Source organism: Siphateles boraxobius, unplaced genomic scaffold, assembly GCF_051911475.1.
Source record: "Siphateles boraxobius isolate OS27281-9 unplaced genomic scaffold, OSU_SipBor_1 25, whole genome shotgun sequence".
Classification (NCBI taxonomy): domain Eukaryota; kingdom Metazoa; phylum Chordata; class Actinopteri; order Cypriniformes; family Leuciscidae; genus Siphateles; species Siphateles boraxobius.
Window position 1 is genome coordinate 10,539,204 of NW_027508866.1, and position 19,868 is coordinate 10,559,071.

The 19,868-nt window shown below is 37.1% G+C and overlaps 1 protein-coding gene across 2 annotated transcripts in view; it reads left to right on the forward strand.

Annotated features, from left to right (window-relative positions):
• The first annotated feature begins 671 nt into the window (after positions 1-671).
• The window catches only part of cltca (clathrin, heavy chain a (Hc)), a 33,053-nt gene continuing 13,856 nt past the window's right edge, over positions 672-19,868 (forward strand). Inside the window, exons 1-8 of one of the 2 annotated variants that reach the window (XM_077242549.1) lie at positions 672-1,207; positions 8,827-9,034; positions 12,274-12,542; positions 12,838-12,999; positions 13,374-13,487; positions 13,917-14,090; positions 18,018-18,215; positions 18,474-18,674. In XM_077242549.1, the coding sequence (XP_077098664.1) occupies positions 1,166-1,207; positions 8,827-9,034; positions 12,274-12,542; positions 12,838-12,999; positions 13,374-13,487; positions 13,917-14,090; positions 18,018-18,215; positions 18,474-18,674 (1,368 nt within the window). In that variant the 5' untranslated portion in view covers positions 672-1,165. Of the gene's footprint in view, positions 1,208-7,161; positions 7,280-8,826; positions 9,035-12,273; positions 12,543-12,837; positions 13,000-13,373; positions 13,488-13,916; positions 14,091-18,017; positions 18,216-18,473; positions 18,675-19,868 lie in introns of those variants that run through there. The other variant, XM_077242548.1, reaches the window with a different exon arrangement.

Here is a 19,868-nt window from a genome sequence, read left to right on the forward strand (position 1 = left end):
CTAGTGCATCAATACACTTTCTGGAATTATAAAGATTTATAATTGCACATTTTCAATGCAAATTTGTGGTAGATTAATGAACAATTGTGTGATTATATATGTAATGTGCGCATTTTTCAATTAATTGATTCAGTATTTGAACTAATAATATTCTTACACTTGCAAAAACAAATGCACATATTACAAATAATAAAAATATAATCTTGGCAGTCAAGTAAATAAAACATGTTCTCCAACCTAATTTTCTAAAACTAGCGCCACCCGATTCGCAAATGAATCATTCTCTTGAGTCGGCTCTTTTCTATAATTTGGTCAAATCGTTCGGCAAACAGAAACAGCGCCTTTTTAAGTTTGAATGATTCGGACATATCTCTCGTACACTGAATCGTTCGGAGTGGGTTTTCACTCAGCAAAACATGAGATACGTTGAAAACAAAGAACAAAAATAGCGATTTATTTACAAACCTGCAAATGAATCATACTGTTAAATAGCCTGCGATAAAGAATATCTTTCAACACCTGCATTGTAAATGAATCTGTATCAAAACATTATTAAATACACGCAAGCACTTTAGGCTACCGTTCCCCAGTACTAATGAAAAGCTAGAAACGCCCCTGCCTGTAATATACAAATAAAACACAAGAAATAATATCGGAACTGACGTCAATTCACGAGGACGAATGATGTGGCAAAAAATCAAAGGGCGATTCGCAAAGAACTAGTACCCTCAGCCTTTACCCTCAAACGTATCTTGTTAAGTTATCCCATGTTAAGAAAAATACTTATAACACATTCACAATATCCCTACGTGTATCTTACTAACATTTTATTGTCAAATAAACTAAAATCCCTCTTCTCCGCAGTGCTCGTATCCCTCCGCCTCCATTGAGTTCTACGTCTCTTTCCGGTGCGTTTCTCCACCGGACGGGTTCCGCCGCCATTGCAGGTTTCTAGAGTTCCTCTCAGCGGCGGTTGACATTCAGGAGTTGAAGCGCCTCATTTACATTCAACGGGCGATTAGAGAAACCTAACACATTCCCGGTTCATCTGCCCCCCCAAAACACACAAGACCACCTCCATTCATTCTCAGCTCTGGATTAGTTTAGATTAGGCAGAAATAATAGCAGGAATTAGAGAGGAAAGCGAAGAGAAACCACCATCATCATGGCTCAAATTCTGCCCATCAGATTCCAGGAGCACCTGCAGGTAAGGACTTTGAAACATCTTCGAATGACGGTCTCAATTATTTTATTATGAGATTGTAGTGAAAACGTCAGTGTTTTTTTTTTTTTAAATAAACAGACGTAGTAACCCATTCCCTGATGAATAACGTTATGACCTCCCACCAGTTAGCCGTAGTAAGTAGCAGGGGAGTTAGCTTAGCTACGGTCGATGTTATCCAGCTGAATATTAAATACTGGTTGTCTCACACACACACACACACACACACACACACCCAATCAATCAATCTAGTAATCTGCCTTCCCAGACAGCTTTTTTGGTCATAATTAATCGAAAATTCAGAGGGGTTTGGCTAAGTTATTCGAATTGAAACTATAACGTTGTTGGAAATGATTTATGACAGGAAGATTAAAGTAATTGTATTGTGAATATATTGAGATTTGCAGTCACAGGGCTTATCTACAATAGTCAGCTGTCTTGGCCTCTGGTTGTGCCCTTGTGTACGTGTATACATATATATATAAAAAAAACATCTACCGAGGAAAACTTAGAATAAACAGATTTATTTGTTGAAATGAATCACTGTATATGATCGAAGAGATTCCGTCTTGTTTTATACACGGTTTCCTGGCCTATTATAATGTAATAAGACAGGTTTTTGTTTGAGTTGTCGAGATTACCTGGTAGCAGGTGTTAAATGCCCCACCTATAGACGTGTGTGTGGTCTCATGATGCCTCTGCAACCGTTCATTATTTGTAATGAACTCATACATTGCTTTGCTGTCACTTCTTATCTGTTTATACTATTACTAGTTAGTTAATGAATTGGTGTGTAACTCATTTTGGTCACCAATTATACTTGTAATGCAATTTACCCCATTGTCTCATTTTGGGTGTATTTTGTTTTGTTTTTTTAAATGTGTATTGTTGCTTCTGTGTCCTTGGCATAGGTCATCATATTATGACCAACAGTCCTACTGCTAGATCAATTATATATTGTTTAACATCATATATGTACAGTGTCAGGCCTGTAACAGTCTGTGTGTGTCATTTGTCATAGTTTTGTGTAGTTCTGGTCCACACCACAGCTTATTTTGGTAGATAACCACCCGTTTAGAAATGATTAGATGTCATTAAGGTGGCAAACTTTGGCTATTGCTGTCTGATTACTTAACTCTCTAATACAATGGTAGTATCCAACTGGCACCAAACAGGATTTTGATTCCGGGATGACGGATTGAAATGCATGCCGTTCTCATGTCCTGTCAAATTTTGTCAGATTTTGGAATACTGATCGCAAGGCGAGTAGTAAAAAAAAAGAAGAAAAAAAAGACAAGAGCATAATGGACCAAAAAGAGCCTGAAGTCCTCAGGTGGTATTTTCACTTCATGAAATGCAAATGTGGAACAGCACTTTTCTAGTGAAGTGCCAGCAAATGGTAAGAGTACAACAGGAGTCAGTAGGAATAGGATCAGTTTCATAAAGACAACCTGCTCATGTAGTCCGAATCGTAGAGCTGCTTTTTTCGGTTTGCTGAAATCTGAGGCACAGCAGTTAGATGCCAAATTAATAGTATAATGATTGCTATGTTAATGTTTGGCTATTGCTATGTTAATGTCTAGTCACCGAAACTGAAATTTTCTGTATAAATCATTGAGGCCTCATGTACATGACATGGTTCAAGTGACCCAATTCCAAAATTTTTTCCTCCAATGTGGGACGGATCGGATATGACAATTGGTAAGCAGGAAAAAGCACATGGATTCTGATATCCTCTGATCGGCTTGAAGCCTCGTTCATATGTGGAAATCAATCCGAGTCGTACATCAGGTGGACCCCAACTGTGATCACATGACTCATTTCAATGCTCATGCTGCAACAAGGGCTCTCCTCTTTTTCTTTTTCTTTTCGCCTTAAGTGACCAATGTTTTGTCGACCTTTTAAGATGGTGCGCAAAGCAAAAGCTTGTATTATCATTCATTTTGTCTGCGTCCATTGCAAATTGCCATTTTTTTTTAACTTCCTTTCTGGTCTAAGCTTTTCCTGGTCAGTTTTTCTACCTTGGGTTGTTTCGCCAAGTGTATAGTATAAATGCAGATATCGGATATGGGTCACTCTTAAAAGATGTAAGCTGGTCATCAAAAAAATCAGATATAGATGACAAATAGGAATTGGGCTTCAAGACCTGCAGTTTAAATTCAAACTTAGTTTACTACCAGATGATTTCATGCATACAATAGCAGTAGGTCTAAATCTTAGATGTTCTTAGACTTATCTCTTTGCAATTGCCTTACCTAAGCAATGCAAACTAAAAACCAGGCAATGACTGTTGGATGTATAAAATCCTCAATTCATTGAATGCTGGATGCATGGCCGTGCACATTAGCACTGATTATCAGTGCAGTGCAGAAAGTTAGCCTAGTTGTTTCTCACAACCTGTTGTGCATTGATTTTAATCTAGATCCATTGAGTAAATTACTCTGGTTTTAAGAGTAATATAAGCATTATACAGGGGCAAGTCAGGTGATCTTCAGATGGATTTCGTGTGTTTTATGTGATGCTGTTTAATACGTTACCTTAAAGCCTTGTGAATGCATTTGATCTTTGAACTCTACCCTGCTGATCACACATGACTGTCTCATGTAGCTGGAGATCCATTATCCATTTTGAACTGCTCAGCACTGGCTGAACTCTGATTTCATTGCGGAGTGGATTCATCCCTTCTATTCCCTTTCCCGTTCACTTCCGGCTCTGCTGTCCACACTGAACCTGCTTGGCTGGTCACATGTCACCTTTGGTCATATGGTCACTGCTCTTAATATGTTGATTTAGCTTTCTACACAATGGGTCCCAGCTTCCTGTTATGGAGGAACGATGGCAGTGTTGTGCAAGCCTCAGCATATTGTGTATCCTTCCCCGCGCTCCTGCTATGGCACAAGGGGTTTGTGCTGAGCAAGGTGCCATATTTCCCTGGACGGTGAAGGAAAGGGGTTAAATGAGCACAGGAGGTTGGAGAACAAAAATGTGCTGACAGCTTTAAAAAGTCATGATTTTAAATGGGGTGCTGAATTTATCTGCTCAAACCCAAAGAACCTCTTGACACTTCAAGTTTTACACGTTTCTCTCACTTGGCCTGATTTGTGAAAGCAAAGCTCGGCCATCAAAATGTGCTAAAAGCATGAACACTTCAAAAGGATTCTAGGTCAGCATTACAGAGCAACCACTCAAGTTAACCTTGTCAAGTGTCTGTGGTTGTTCTTAAGGTTTAATTAAGCAGGGAGGCAACTTTAATGTCCTAATGGGACCATGTTATGCAAGTTAGCTTAATGTAGGTGTAGCTGCATGCACACTTGCCATGTTACTTTGGCCAAATATATTGTTCACATAGAAAATAAAATGGAAAAGTACCGCATTGGAATAGAAAAACGCGTTCTATGTGAACGGCCCCTTACTTTGCATCTGAATTTTTGAAGTAATCTCGATACAAGCTTTCTTAGGAGGCGTGATTCAGCTAACGTCTGTCTCTTTCTTCATGCCATCATCTCTCGTATGTTGTCTTTAGTTTGCTAAGTCACTGGTAAAGTTCACAGGACTGATCTTTATCTAACCACTGTAAAATAAACAGTCTAAAATGGGAAGTCAAGTATACATCAGCAGACAGGGAAGAAATTGTCAATGCTTTCAAAAAAACGCTTGATAATTCCATTTGGTTTGCTACATTGTCTGTGTCAATGAACACATGACATTGCCAACTATTTGAGTTTACCATGCTGTACAAACTGCACACTACCACTGAAAAGTTTGGACACACTTGATTGAAATTTCATCTAATCATTTGAAAAGATTATGCTCAAATGCTTTAAATTATTTATTTTTCATTGTCAAGTTGGATACAAGACCAAAGAATAGTCTTGTTATTCTAGGAATTAATAAACAATGAGTATGCATGTCCAAACTTTTTACCTGTTGTGTATATCAGATCCTGCACATATCTGACTTAATATGTTTTAAAATGAATAGTCCCCTTTAATATCTTTCTCTGAACTGAATTATTTCTGGTACAAAAAGAGCAGCTTTCCTTGTACCACCCAGCAATTATTGATTTAAATTCCTTGCCAGGATAAAATCAATATCGCATCCCTTTGCACAGACCAGAGATGTCTGTGGAAGGGACTGGCCAGCTATTTTCAAATAGCCGTTTCTCGAGCTACGCAGCATGTTCTTGGAGCTGGAGAGTGATGAACTACCTAATGGGAAAGAGGGTTAGTTTCTGGGCATGTCTGTGACGACACTGAAGCAAACAGCAGGTACATGCTGTGGATGAATCACGCTTGGCCTTAGGCTGACACTACAGCAGAGAGTGCTCTTTCACTTACGTTTGCTTCAGTCTCTCATTGCGTTATGAGAGCTTGGAATGGCAGTTTCCCCATAGCCAATCAGCACTGCTGCTCAGCAGTGACGTCATCATGTGTGATGTCATCTTTGAGATTTAGTAAGGTCACAGAAATGTTCGTGAGAAGGCTACAGTTCTCTAAGTAGCAATATTTTGTATTTACAAATTTTTATTTTTTATTATTTTTGCATGTAAATTCTATTTATATTTCTATAATTTGTCTGTTTATCCTTTAGGCTATCTCCTATTTAAATATATGTAATAATAATTTGTACCTAATTTTTAACTGCTATGAAAATAGCTTATTTAATATATTTAAAAATAAATATATTTTATATAATTTGTTTTTATTTGTATTTTATTCACATCATAATTCTTGCCGAGTAGCTAGTGGTGATGTGGCTTTCTGTGCCACATGACAAAGGAATGTGGCTGTTGCTTCGGGTGTGTCGGCATCCGTTACCCATTGATAAATGTTGCTGCTAATTCCGTTCAGCTCTTCCTAGAAAATGTACTTCCTGTTCTTTGATTAGGCCTAAGAACTCCAGCATGAGACATAGATACAACATTTCATTGCTGGCTAAAGGTAACTGACTCTAGTATTTGTTAATATTTAGTTACTTAGTTTAGTAATAGTATTTAGCAACTTAAAGAACAAAACTCCCAAGTCTTTGCTGCCCTTCACAATAATTATCAGTCAGTAAGGTTTATTATTTTGTGTACAATCTCTGTATTAGATATCTAAGGCCCTTGTAAAAATGGAAAATATCATTGTTTACTCACTCTCATGATTTCTTAAACCTCTGTGACGTTTTTTCTTCTGTAGAACACAAAAGGACAAGTTCTGGTTTAGGTTAAAAAAGGTTTAGGTTTTATTAGCCCACATATAATTCAGAGGTGGGTTGGGATATAAGGGGCTGTTGAAGCTCCAAAAAATTATTGCAAAATTATCATGAAAGTTAAGTGTAGTCCAAACAAATCATGCACTATATTCCGAGTTTTCCAAAGCCATATATTATAGACTTTGTAGTCACCTAACTTTATGTAAATAATATTGCATTAATAGACAAATTTATCCTTAAAATTTGTCCTTGTACTTTCAAGTAATCTTTAATTCAATTATGCTCTTTGAGACTGTTATCAGCCCAAAATGCAAAGCAAAATCATATGTGGATTTTAGACAAAACAAATTGGAGCATAGCGGCACTATTGTCAAATAACTGCTAGACACCAACCATTGAAAGCTTTGTTAATGTCTCAGAGGTCTCTCCTGTACAGCATCACGGTTCATTTGTGTCACAGTTTTTCGTTGAATGCTGTAAGTGATGTTACATAAGACCACGGATTCTCATCCCTGTGTGTCCAGCTGTCAGCTCTGATCTCCGTAATTCAATGTGCCGGCAGCTGGTGCACGGTTTCGAACATTAGAATCGGGATTGGCGATACGTCTGTGTCTCAAACTCAACTGCCACCTCTGTTTGAGCTTACTGGTATTCCAGATCTGTCTGGCGGCTGATAAAAACCAAGGCTGGGTTTTGGCTGCTCATCAGAAATAGTTACAACTTCACCTTTTTGGCCATCTGACTTGGTATTAGAAGAGTCGTTTCAGACGCAGCTGTCAGTTTTAGTTGAAAATGCCTGAAGTCAAGATGTCTCCTACACTAAATCCTCCTCCTCTGCTCCTCTCTGAACCCATTTCAAACGTAAGTCTCTTCAGATTTGATGTCTCTGCATTTTCTCATCTACATGTGGTGCTTAGTCACATGGTGTGAATCATGCTGTCTAAGACAGACAAGTTAGAATTAGACTAATTTACAAGAAAAGATCGGCATTTATTAGTGTGCAGATCCCACTACTTCTCTGTATGCGAATGCAGGTCTTATTCTCCATCGATCTCAGGGTCAGTCTTTCTGAACGAGCCTTTTGTGACTCAGACTTCTAAGGCAGCTGGTGTGGTGCTGCTAAGCTGGCGTCCCACTGACTTTTTTATTTTGGTCTCTAATTGACTGATACCTGAGTCTCGTCATGGTTGGTTTAGTTCTATTAGTTAAGACCTGTGATGGTGTCTCTTTAATAGCTTGAAACCCTCTTTGTAACATGTTTTGTTAGTGGATATGAGTTCCTTATCGATGTTGCGTATTATCTGGTATGTTCCCTATGTGGCCCTACAGGAAAAGTTATTGGGTAGAGATGCCACTGATATTAATCACGCTGAAATTAAAACGTCATTACTTAACCTTAACTATAATGTGCATTTATTTGGTGAAAGGTCTATAATCTGCAAGATATTCCAGTGTTCGATGTTATTTGACGTCTTGCTTTATCTGTTGACCGGCTTGTGCCGAGAAAGTCTGACCTGCTCTTTTTGTATCTGAGGTAATTGAGGGAAACTGTGGATGTTCAAGTGCTCTATTAAATAGTTGAAGTGTTTTTATCTCTTCTCTTCTGATCTTTCCAGATGCGTAGCTGTGTGCTTGTAAAAAGTTTAGCCTTTTAGTGACTCTTGCGATTCGCAACAATTTTCAAATAAATGAAGGAGAATGTCCCTTTACTGTATTTCTCTGTAAATTATACATTAATTCAAAGTTTTTACGTGCTAAAAACATAAATTGGATGATTTTACAGGAAAAATTCACTGCATATGGTAAGGTAACTTAGTTAACAAATTTATCTGATTCTTGTATCTGTTCATTGTGTGTCGCTGAGATAAATTCCTCAAGGCCTTTTCAGACAGTGAAATGAATTTGGCTTAGTGGAGTGGGGAAAGGGAGGTTTTGCTGGTCCTATGCCTTTTTTTGTGTTTGAAAAATTTTTATAAGCTACAAAAGACACCACTACTGCTGAAGTTTTGTGATTACAAAAGCACTTTTACATTTGGAACAAGGTTCTTTGTTGTGACTCTTTGGTGTGGTTTTGTCCCTCCATTTCAATCAGTAGTGTAGGGTACACGCACAACACAGTCATTGATTTTTCCTTAAAGATCAATTCTTATAATAATTCACAGGGTCAGAGTGAAGCATGATATAATGTAATGTCTTTTTCAAGAGCCATCCATGAAATCATCACACATGTTCTTGTTTGTATACACTTGGGAATTGTAATCACAATTTTATATATATATATAACAATTATATATATGTATTTATTGTTATTATTGTTATTGTTATACATATATATATATATGTATAAATTTCCTTTTGTGTATAATGTATCAATCAAATTTAAACAAATAAAAAATGAATTTTCCTAGCTCCAAAATTTGGGGATCAACCCGGCCAACATCGGGTTCAGCACCCTGACGATGGAATCCGATAAATTCATCTGCATCCGGGAGAAGGTCGGAGAACAGGCACAGGTGGTGATCATCGACATGGCGGACCCAAACACCCCCATCCGCAGGCCCATCTCTGCAGACAGCGCCATCATGAACCCTGCGAGCAAAGTCATTGCACTTAAAGGTAGGAGATATAGATTATTAGAGCCACAGATACCCAGCTTAACCTAATTGTAATGACTACTGCATTTTTAGCTGAACTGAATCATAGAACTGATCCAAACCAATTGTTTTTTATACTAGAACTGAAGTGTGTTTTCTTAGTTTCATTCATTAATCAGTTTCTTTTTAGTTTAAATTATACTAGAACAAATTCTGGAGCAAATGTTTTGGCATTTTCCTCATTGTAGTCTACATCTTAGCCTACAGTAACATGATATGTTGTGTATTTTTTGTCATGCAGCCATAATTGCTTTGTCTTTTTGTTTTGTTTCCTTTTTTGTTGCTGCTTTCTCATGTGTATGCAGACGGTGAGTTAATATTTTAGTACAATGATTTGTGAAAGTTATAATCCTGTTTCTAAAATGAACATTATGTTAGAGTTGTCTGGCCTCATTGCTTAACCTCGTGTAGGTGTTTCTAGAGCCTATACCTCAAGCCAGAAAATGTATTAAATAATGTTTTAGGATATGCATACACATTGTTCCTGTCCATCCTCTTACATTATTGTCATGACATTTTAGAAGTTAAAATATTTTGATGTAGTGTATGTGTTATGAGAACAACGGCAGTTTGAAAATCAACAATATTGCAGTTGTAAATAGGAGAGGTGTGTCTTTAAGTTCAGACTTGGGCTCCATGCAAATTCAAGCCGTGTGGAAAGCAAACATGTCGTGGCATCTCTCTGATAATGTTTACATAGATAAAGACTGTTTAGCCAACAATATACCACATTATTAACCCAATTCGGCTAAACAGGATTCGACTTTCACAAAATTTATAGCTTGAATTTTCACATCATGTTGATTTCTGTAGACATAATAATCCAGTTTCTCTTCCTGGGGTCTGAAATATTGTTGGGCATACATGTGCTTTTCTGTTTGATTAATTTCAATTATTATATATTTTTTAAATGCTTGCTATATTAAGTACCTTTCCTCCACCCTCACTATGTAATCTTAACATCAAATGTCTCAAGTCCATATACATGAACCTGGGTAAAGGTAGCCTTATAGTTTTATGGTTCTTGTGGTAGTTCATAGTCCATTAGGTTTTAATCCTATGCAGCTTGTGTTTAGATAGCTATTGTGTGACTAACACTGTATCAGTATCATGGTTGATGTTATATCTATAGCTATGAATAAATATCAATAGCTTTTAGCACTAAGCTTAGAGCCTCTGTAGAGTTGAGGGTTGTAATGGCATGTAAATGGCTATTTCATAGTCATCTCTCTAATTCTTAGCATGTTATTAACTGTAACTGATACATTAAGTGAAGTTAATTGGTGAACAGCATAATAAATAATGTTCTGCTTGAAAAAAGTTTATTTGTAGCATCAAACCTGTTTGCTTTGACTTTTCAATAGAGGAAAAAAGAGCAGTGAATGGCTGGCATTTGAGAGCCAAAACAGTCAGTTGCGGTTTCAAATTAGATTAGCTTTAAATTGATTGCTTGTTTGTGGCTACAGGCCATTTTATTAGCCTATTTTGGATTCACAATATCCTGTATGAATCAACCAGCACTTTTCCTGAGCAATATTTAACCTGAAATGATCTAGACTTGCACAGTTTTGCTTTTGACCTTTGTTCACACTGCATATCAAATCGGATTTGCTGATCTTCAGGACTGAATTTTCAAATTTGGAAAAAATTCAATCCGATTTGTTTATATTAACCATATGAACCAATTAAGGCTTTCAGTTTAGAGCTAGGTTGGAGCCACACTCTGTATTGAGTTTAGATGTCCAAAACCAGGAATTGAGTTTTTTGACATGTAGGCCTATTAATTATTATGTTGAGATGTTGTTGTTGTTTTCTTCTGTTTAGGGTGTTTAGGACTATAGTGCGGTTTCCTACTCTCTTATTATGTTGAGCCAATCTTAACTGTGGGTTTAAATCCCCTCTATCCCTTTCTCACTCTGTAATTCTCACGCTACCACCCTTGCCATTTGATGAGTGTTAGGTTGTATTATAGGAATCATATCCGCACAGGCCTGAAACATGTTCATTTGCTTCCGTCGATGCATATAGTGTAAATTCTGACCTCTGCAGCAATCCGCTTCACAGCAGCCTGCAATCTCACACACGTTCTACTGAACATTTAAAGTCGACATGAAATCAATCTCTTTTCAAAATGCATTGATTTTTGGTATCTTGATTGAATTAGATCTTTTCTGTGAAAATAAGACTTCCTTCTGATGATGTAAACTCGATTTTTCGAATTATATGCTGTCTAAACCCTGTCCTTGCAAGCTTGCATTCAGATCTGACTCGCTTTTTTAAGTGTAACACCGATATCTCAAAATCCAATCAACCAATGGATTGAACCAAGTCCCGGCCTAACTTTTTTTTTCGATAATCTGTTTCACTTGGATGTGGAAGAAAAGATCTGTCACTAGTACACTACTTCCATTTAATCGCAACTTATAGTAATGCCAGAATGCCAGAAAAAATAGATCTGACCTGCAAGCTGTTTGCAGTAAAAAAAAAATTTACCATTACCTTTTTAATACACGTTCCTGTTCCTATTTTATTTGTATACGTTTTATTAAACGTTAAGTAAATAAAACTTCTTTGAAACATTAATATTCTACTGACATCTGTTGTGCATAACCTTCCTCAAAGCTTGCTTGTAGTTAATGCAATCATTTTACATCGTTTAAAAATGTTTTTTTAAACGACCACATTGCAAACCACATTGCAAAAGTAAAACATTTCATGTTGACTTTAAAAATCTTTTCATTATACTGAAATCCTTGTCTTAATTGTATCGGTACACATAGATCAGATTAACTGGAACCCGAAAGAAGTCATTTACCACGTAGATTAGTATTTGTTTTTATGAATAATCGGTTGGAAGTTAATCAGGTAAGTTCCCGCCAAGTTTTCCTTTCCCATAGCACACATTATTTGGCCAGTCATAATGTATGTGCAGTCTTGTGCTAAGATGAAATCAGTCTCTGGTGTTTAATTTGAGATGTCTAAATTGTGTTCCGTTCACAAATTCTCTCCACACTTGCTTATTGATCGCTTGGCTTCATTTGTCTAACTGCTGAATGAGCTGTCATGGTGGGCTTGTCTGATGCACTTCCAGCCATGACTGACAATATTTCTACCCTGATTTCTTTAATCTAATTAAATTATTTTATGTGTATAAAAGTCCAAATGTTTTCTACAATGACTTTTCTCCTTTGTTCCTCTCAGCTGCCAAAACCCTTCAGATCTTTAACATCGAGATGAAGAGTAAGATGAAAGCCCACACCATGACCGATGATGTCACTTTCTGGAAGTGGATCTCTCTTAACACGGTCGCCCTGGTGACCGATAACGCTGTCTATCATTGGAGCATGGAGGGAGACTCTCAGCCAGTCAAAGTGTTTGACAGACATTCCAGCCTGGCAGGCTGTCAAATCATCAACTACCGCACCGATGCCAAGCAGAAGTGGCTGCTGCTCATTGGCATTTCTGCTCAGGTGTCATAATAATTTTAAATAATCATTTAGGATTTCTGGTTTAGAATTATGCACACTATTCTAGACATACACATGCTCACATTGAGATATTGTTTTCTTTATTTCTTGCGTTCGTTATTTCCTTCATATAAATAATTTAATTAATAATTTCTTTATTTTCCATCTTTTTCTGTAATTTATTTATTTATTTTTATTTTCATTATTATTTTAGTTATGTCTTTTGTTTTTCTTTCAGTTAGATGTTGGATATTAAATCAAAGGCATAATCTCTCAATTATCCTGTTTCTTGTTATAGCAAAACAGAGTTGTTGGTGCCATGCAGCTGTACTCAGTTGACAGGAAGGTGTCACAGCCTATCGAGGGTCATGCCGCAGCCTTTGGCCAGTTCAAAATGGAGGGGAATACAGAAGAATCCACTCTCTTCTGTTTCGCTGTGCGGGGTCAGGCAGGAGGAAAGGTGCATTGCCAGATGTCTTTATAGTATTTAATTGCATTAACTAGAAACGTTTTACTCCGCAAAGATGCATAAATGACCACATTTACCAGTATTCCTAACATGCTTGTCTAAGAAAAATAGGAAGTTGTCTGAACAGTTTTGTGGGTGTTAACTGCTGTTTTTGAGGAAGAGGTCATGTAGCTTGCTAGTTTTAGTTTCCGATGTTCATGTTACTAATATTATTGAACAACATTCACCTAATTTACTTACTTTCCAGAGATAATTATTGATAATCACTTAATTTGTCTCTTACGCCTGTTGCATCATGTTTGAAGCACTTTGAGATGTGTGTATTACGTCACAACATGAAATTTACTTAAGGATTCACTATGCAGCTTCATATTATTGAAGTGGGGACACCACCGACTGGCAACCAGCCATTCCCAAAGAAAGCTGTGGATGTATTCTTCCCTCCAGAAGCACAAAATGACTTCCCCGTGGCCATGCAGGTATGATTCCCTCTCTCCCTTCCTTCCTCCCTCCCTTTTTTCTTCCTTCCTTCCTTCCCTCCCTCCTTCCTTCCTTCCTTCCTTCCCTTTCCTCCCTCCATTTTTTTCTTCCTTTCCTCCCTTCCTTGCTACCTTTTCATCACCACAAAAGTATTAAGCAGCAAAACAGTTTTCAACATAGTAAATGTTTCTTCAGCACCAAATCAGCATATTAAAATGATTTCTAAACGATAATGTAACAGTGCAGACTGGAGTAATTAGAAAAGTAATTTTCAATTGTAGTAATATTACTTTTTAGAGTGTTTTTGATCAAATACATGCAGACATATGGTGATCATAAGAGGCTTTTTTTTTTTCAAAAAATTCACCCCTAAAGTTTTGAATGCTAATGTAAATTCAATGCAATGCAACATATTTCCCATTACACAGATCAGTTCCAAACAGGACGTCGTATTTCTCATCACTAAATATGGTTACATTCATCTGTACGATCTGGAAACGGGCACCTGCATCTATATGAACCGAATCAGCGGAGAGACCATTTTTGTGACGGCACCCCACGAAGCCACAGCTGGAATCATCGGCGTCAACAGGAAAGGACAGGTACGTGTTGAAAAGGGCCACAATGTTTACAATTTTCAGGGAAATCGACCTTCAAATGGCTTTCTTAGTTGTCTCTGCATATTAAGCTGGGTTATTAGGAAGGATATTAACATTGAAAAAATTACACGCTTGAGCTGTAATTAGTGTCAGTATTTCAAATTTCTAGCAGCTGTGTCACTTTGATCCTGCACTGTGGAGCTCTATGTGTGCGTTTGGTCGGAACTCCGCTCTGGTAGACGGAATCTAAGGAGGACACAACTCAGCTGATTACCCCAGAGGCAGAACATTTAATACCCCGTCTTACTGAGACACGGAAACCACCCATCCTCCTACACATTTCCCTCGATCTTTTTTCATTTCCTAGCTTGAAGCATTTCTTATCCTTTTCCATCCTGAAATTTTCACTTAACTTGTATATTGAAGACACCATCGTTATTAAAAGCATCATGATGTCATTAATGAGGTCAAAAGGATGCATTTCTCCCCAGTTCAGCATGCTGAATCCCAGAACGTTAGATTTATAATATAAATACTTGGGTGCTCACAGTATGTCAGGTGAGTCAACACTCCTTTCCAAAGGCTCTCCTTGTTCACAATGCTGCTTTATGAGCTTGTTAATGGATCCCGCGAGTGGGTAAATAATTTTCCAGCCATGCTGGAGAAAGTCTTAAATTATGCAGCAGGTGACAGAAAGCCAATCCGATCCATGTCACGATGAACCTGAAGAGCACTGTTACCTTTCTCAATTATACAGAACCCCTGCCTAGGTCGACCAACAATGCCATGCACAACATCACAAAGGTGAACAACATAGCGTTAATGCATTGTTCCACTAACAGACTGAAGGGTTATATGTGTTTTGGCTTACAGTTGTTATTTTGTAGAGCGTTACGTAATTGGGTTACAATTAGTTTATCTATTATTTAACATGTGGTAGTAAGATCTAGTACATTATGGATGGAGTTGTTATCGAGTAAATTTCACACTGGAATAATTGTCTGAGTATGATTTATTGAAGTTTAGGTTAAAGGAAAAGGGATGCAGATCTCTCTTCCTCCCCCTGTTTCCCCTTCTCATACTGGCATTCTCCATCTTCCTGTGCTCTGCACCACTCAGCACTGGTTGGTGACGAAAAGTCAGGTTCTAACCAGCTGCGTCTGCACTCGTGAGCAGAGTGACCTTGAGAGAGAGCCTTGACTGAAAATAGCTGCAGAGAATGCAAGAGGGAGACAGCCTGAGAGAGTGAAAAAAAAGTGGCAGTCATCATGGGATCTTGCCGTGGGAGGCATTGACTGGCGTCCTAAATCCTTTCACGTTAAAAGGCGGAACCTGAGTGCCAATCACAGCGTGCGTAGGGAGAATGCATCATCAGCTTCTGTGACATCATGCTTTGCCCTCCCCTTTTCCCTCGATCATGCCTACTACACTGTAATACTGAATTGGACTATTGTAACAAGACTCTCAATAAGTCAAATGTGTAGTACTTCAGCCCTTAGACAGCTCCTATGGATTGGAAAATAGAATTTTGTTACGTGATTAAAAAAACGTGTACTGGTTGCAAAATATATTTCTACGTTTTTATCTCCACTGCGTTATGGCATATTTAAAATATTTATTTGTTTTTGAATAGCATGAATAATAATGAATAAAATGGGTTTCTGCATTTTGGCATAATAAAAAGCCCATTTTTATTAAAAATAATAAATCAACAACAATAACTATCATCATCATCATCGTAGTAGTGGTAATGGTATTAAAACAACTATATTATGATTGTTAGTGTCTAATTCGTTATTTTAATATTGGTATTGTTATTATAAATAGTTTCTGCTTTTTAACATAAACGAATAAATGTTTTGCCTTTTTTATGCATTTATCCAAAGCAGCTTAAAACAGAGATAAAATAAATTTGTCATAGATATATTTTTACTATAATAATTTGTTTATTTTATTATTACTATTATTATTATTGTGGTGGTTGTTAATAATAGTAATAAACACAATCGTTTTTGTGTACTCTTCAATCTAAGTTGTTGCAATTGTTTTTATATTGAGATCTGTCGAACTGCTCAAATATATATATTTCTCATTTGAAAATGAATGGTTATTATACAATGCAAATATATATTAAATCATTCAAAACGTCTTTGGCATTGTATACATTTATTAATGAAACTGGAATCGATATCTTGAGATCTATTATGAGAACAGTGATGCAGATGTTTGAATTGTTGGTCCTCATCAGGAATGACTCATTATTACTATCATCATCTCCTCGGGCCTTGGGCTTTTATTGACGTCAATGCAGCGTTCTTCCCTGTTGGCCACTGCAGCCCCTGTCTATCTCACACACACATGCAAATATAATCTCTCATTCACTTGCCCTTTCCTTTTCTTTCTCTCTCACTGCCTCTTTGTGGAGGAAAGCTGACAGACACAATGAGCTGCTCTATTTTTACTCCTCACTTTAGTGTCTCTGCCTCCCTCCATCTCTGGGTGAGCTGACCCATATTGTTGGGGGTAGGCCGTGCGGTTCGGAGAGTGATGTGCATCCATGCAGAATAACGGCTGTGACTTTGACCTGCTGATGCCGATCTAGAACACACAGTAGCTTACAAACACTTGTGACATGTAGCAGAGATACAGTGCACTCTTACACTGCACCTTTTTGGTTGCAAGACATTAAAATAGTCCTGGACTGGGGGACTTTTTTTTTATTATCTTGATTTAATTTATAATAACTTGCTCTCATTTGTCTAGTCTAATCAGTGTTCATATAAGTTAAGTATGCATAAAGCATCATAAATCTGTTTTACTTGATTGTGTCACTGTTTCAACCTAGTACAGTAGCTGAAGAAATTGTCCTTCCAGGCTTTAATATGTACTGTACTTCCTGATAAATATTGCTGAACATGCTTTTGGCAACTGTAACTTGTCTCTTGGCCAAATATCTACAGTAATAATACCAAACTCTAGAAGCGTCTCTCAAACGACCTTCTGGATGGTCAGTAATTTTTAGATGTTTTAATAGTAGCACGTTTTATTGGAAATAAAGATAAAATGCTTGATCAAAGCAGAGACTTGGTTGAAAGAGGACTCCCTCCACATCTCACTGCACTCCTGCATCTGATCATGTTACATACTCGAGACGAGCATTAGTATGCACCTTACCTTCAGTGTGAGGAGGTCAGCTGATACGAGGTGTTATGTTTTCTCATTAAGGGTCATTGAAAGGGGATATACAACAGATCAGTTGTGCTCTGTGTGTGATGGCTTTTCCTGCTGCTTTTATGCAGGTAAAACATGACCATGAACATTTTCAAGTTCCCAGTATTACTGTGAGTGTTATAACTGTCAAAAATCAGCTAATGTTAGAAACCTTGTGTAATTCAAAGTCTCAAAATATAAGAGTTAATTAAATGCTTTGAGTTAAATGAGGTTTGGGCACTGGGAATGTCCCTGAACTTCCTGTTTGTTCTTCCTTCCTGGTGCTGAATTACAAGCTCTGTTGAGAAACAAATATTTTTTATTTTAACAAATAAAAACATTTAGAACAGAGAAAATTGTATTATTAATTATGAAATAAAAAATAGATTTCAGCCTTTTGGCATAAACAAATAATAATTTTATTATTATTAAATTATATTTTATTAACAAACAGATAAATTACAGTGTAATAATAGTAATAATAATAAAACTAATAACAACAATAAAATGAATGAGAAATGAGAACATTTCTCAGTATTGCGTGTTAGAGTTGTTCATTCTCCAGTCTTTTCCTGGTCTGATTCTCTATATGTACCAGAAATGTGGTCTGAAAGATAAAATGTCTCGCCTTACTGTACAACAGTGCGAATGAAAATAACTAATTGCGAATATAAATCGCAAAACTCGGTAGCTTTATTGTGTATTTTTGTGTTTTCTTAGGTGTTGTCAGTGTGTGTTGAGGAGGAGAACATCATCCAGTACATCACCAATGTGCTGCAGAATCCAGACCTGGCATTACGGATGGCGGTCCGGAATAATCTGGCGGGAGCGGAAGAGCTGTTCGGGCGCAAGTTTAACAACCTTTTTGCCGCAGGGAGCTACTCTGAGGCAGCTAAAGTGGCTGCTAACGCTCCAAAGGTGAGGAGAGTTGAATATTCTTGTAAAATATTTTATAATAATAGCTTGATATTATTATATTATATTTTTATTTATTTATTATTAAATAAATATTTGTTATTATTATTATTATATAACAACTATATAATAATTATATAAATATTATATTAAATAATATTCACTTGATTCAACAATTGTAATGGTTAGGCTCTAGTATTATATGCATGTTTGTCATATTTGCTTGCTGACCCACTTGTCTTCACATCATCTTTATCTCAGGGTATCCTGCGCACCCCTGACACCATCCGCCGGTTTCAGAGCGTCCCCGCCCAGCCTGGCCAGACGTCCCCGCTGCTGCAGTATTTCGGAATCCTGCTGGACCAGGGCCAGCTCAACAAGTTTGAGTCTCTGGAGCTGTGCAGACCTGTTCTTCAGCAGGGCCGCAAACAACTGCTGGAGAAATGGCTGAAGGAGGACAAGGTATGTGGAGGAGGTCACAGGGGAGATGGGTTATCTCCACACACACCCACAAGAGCCTCTTCCTCTGTACGCATGTGTTTGTGTGAGAGGCGCAGGGAACAGAGTGTGCTCTTCACATGTGTTTTTTTTTCACAAACAGAAAGAATGCCTCCATATTTTTGTGACAAAGAAGGGGTCTGTGTGAAAACAGACTGTGTTGAGAATGTGTGAGAATGACTGTTTGTGTGTGAATGTGTGTGTGTCTGTTATCTAAGATGTTTGCTTTAGATGTGATGTCATGTGTTTGTTATGTGGGGCAAGGGGTGTTTGGGTTCTTTCCTTCTGAAGCACAGAAGAGGAAAGTCTTGGGATTCTTTCCAGCTTGTTTTTTACAATCCACACTCAAAATAACAAAAAATGTTCTTTCTCATAGTCTCAACATGTAACATCTCTCAGTTTATTGATTGTACTGACGTGATTTGTTGTTCAACGACCATAATTTATTTGGAGAGTTGAGGAACATGATCCTTTGCTCATTCCTGAAATACAGTTGAATGGAATAAATACACACAAAGAACACTACACCAAATAAAGATTTCCTTGTATTCAATGCAACCTTACAATTAAACCTTATACACCACGGTTTAAAAATGCGGGGTCAGTTAGATTTATTAAGCAAGGACACATTAAAACTGATCCTGAAGTGACATTAAAAGACTTTATAATGTTACAAATGATTTATATTTGAAATGCTGTGCTTTTGAACTGCCCAATTCATCAAATGATACAAAAACTGCATCACAGTTTTCACAAAAATAGTAAGCAACACAACTATTGTCAACACTGATAATAATAAAAAATGTTGCTGGAGCAGCAAATCAGCATAATAGACACTGAAACCGGAGTAATGATGCTGAAAATTCAGCTTTGCATCACAGGAATAAATTACATTTTAAAATATATTTAAACAGTATTATACATACGGTAATATACAGTACATATCATGTGTTTACTGTATTTGTGAACATTACTGTTTTCAAGAATTTGGGTTGGTAAGATTTTAGTGTATGCTAAACAATAACCAATATTTAATTTATGATCTGAAGTACCTTTATTAAGTTATGGATATTTCTCACATTGTCCTATAAACTAGCAATCATTAAATAGACTGATGTAAGTGTTAAAAACATAAAATATACATCATAGGTTAATTTC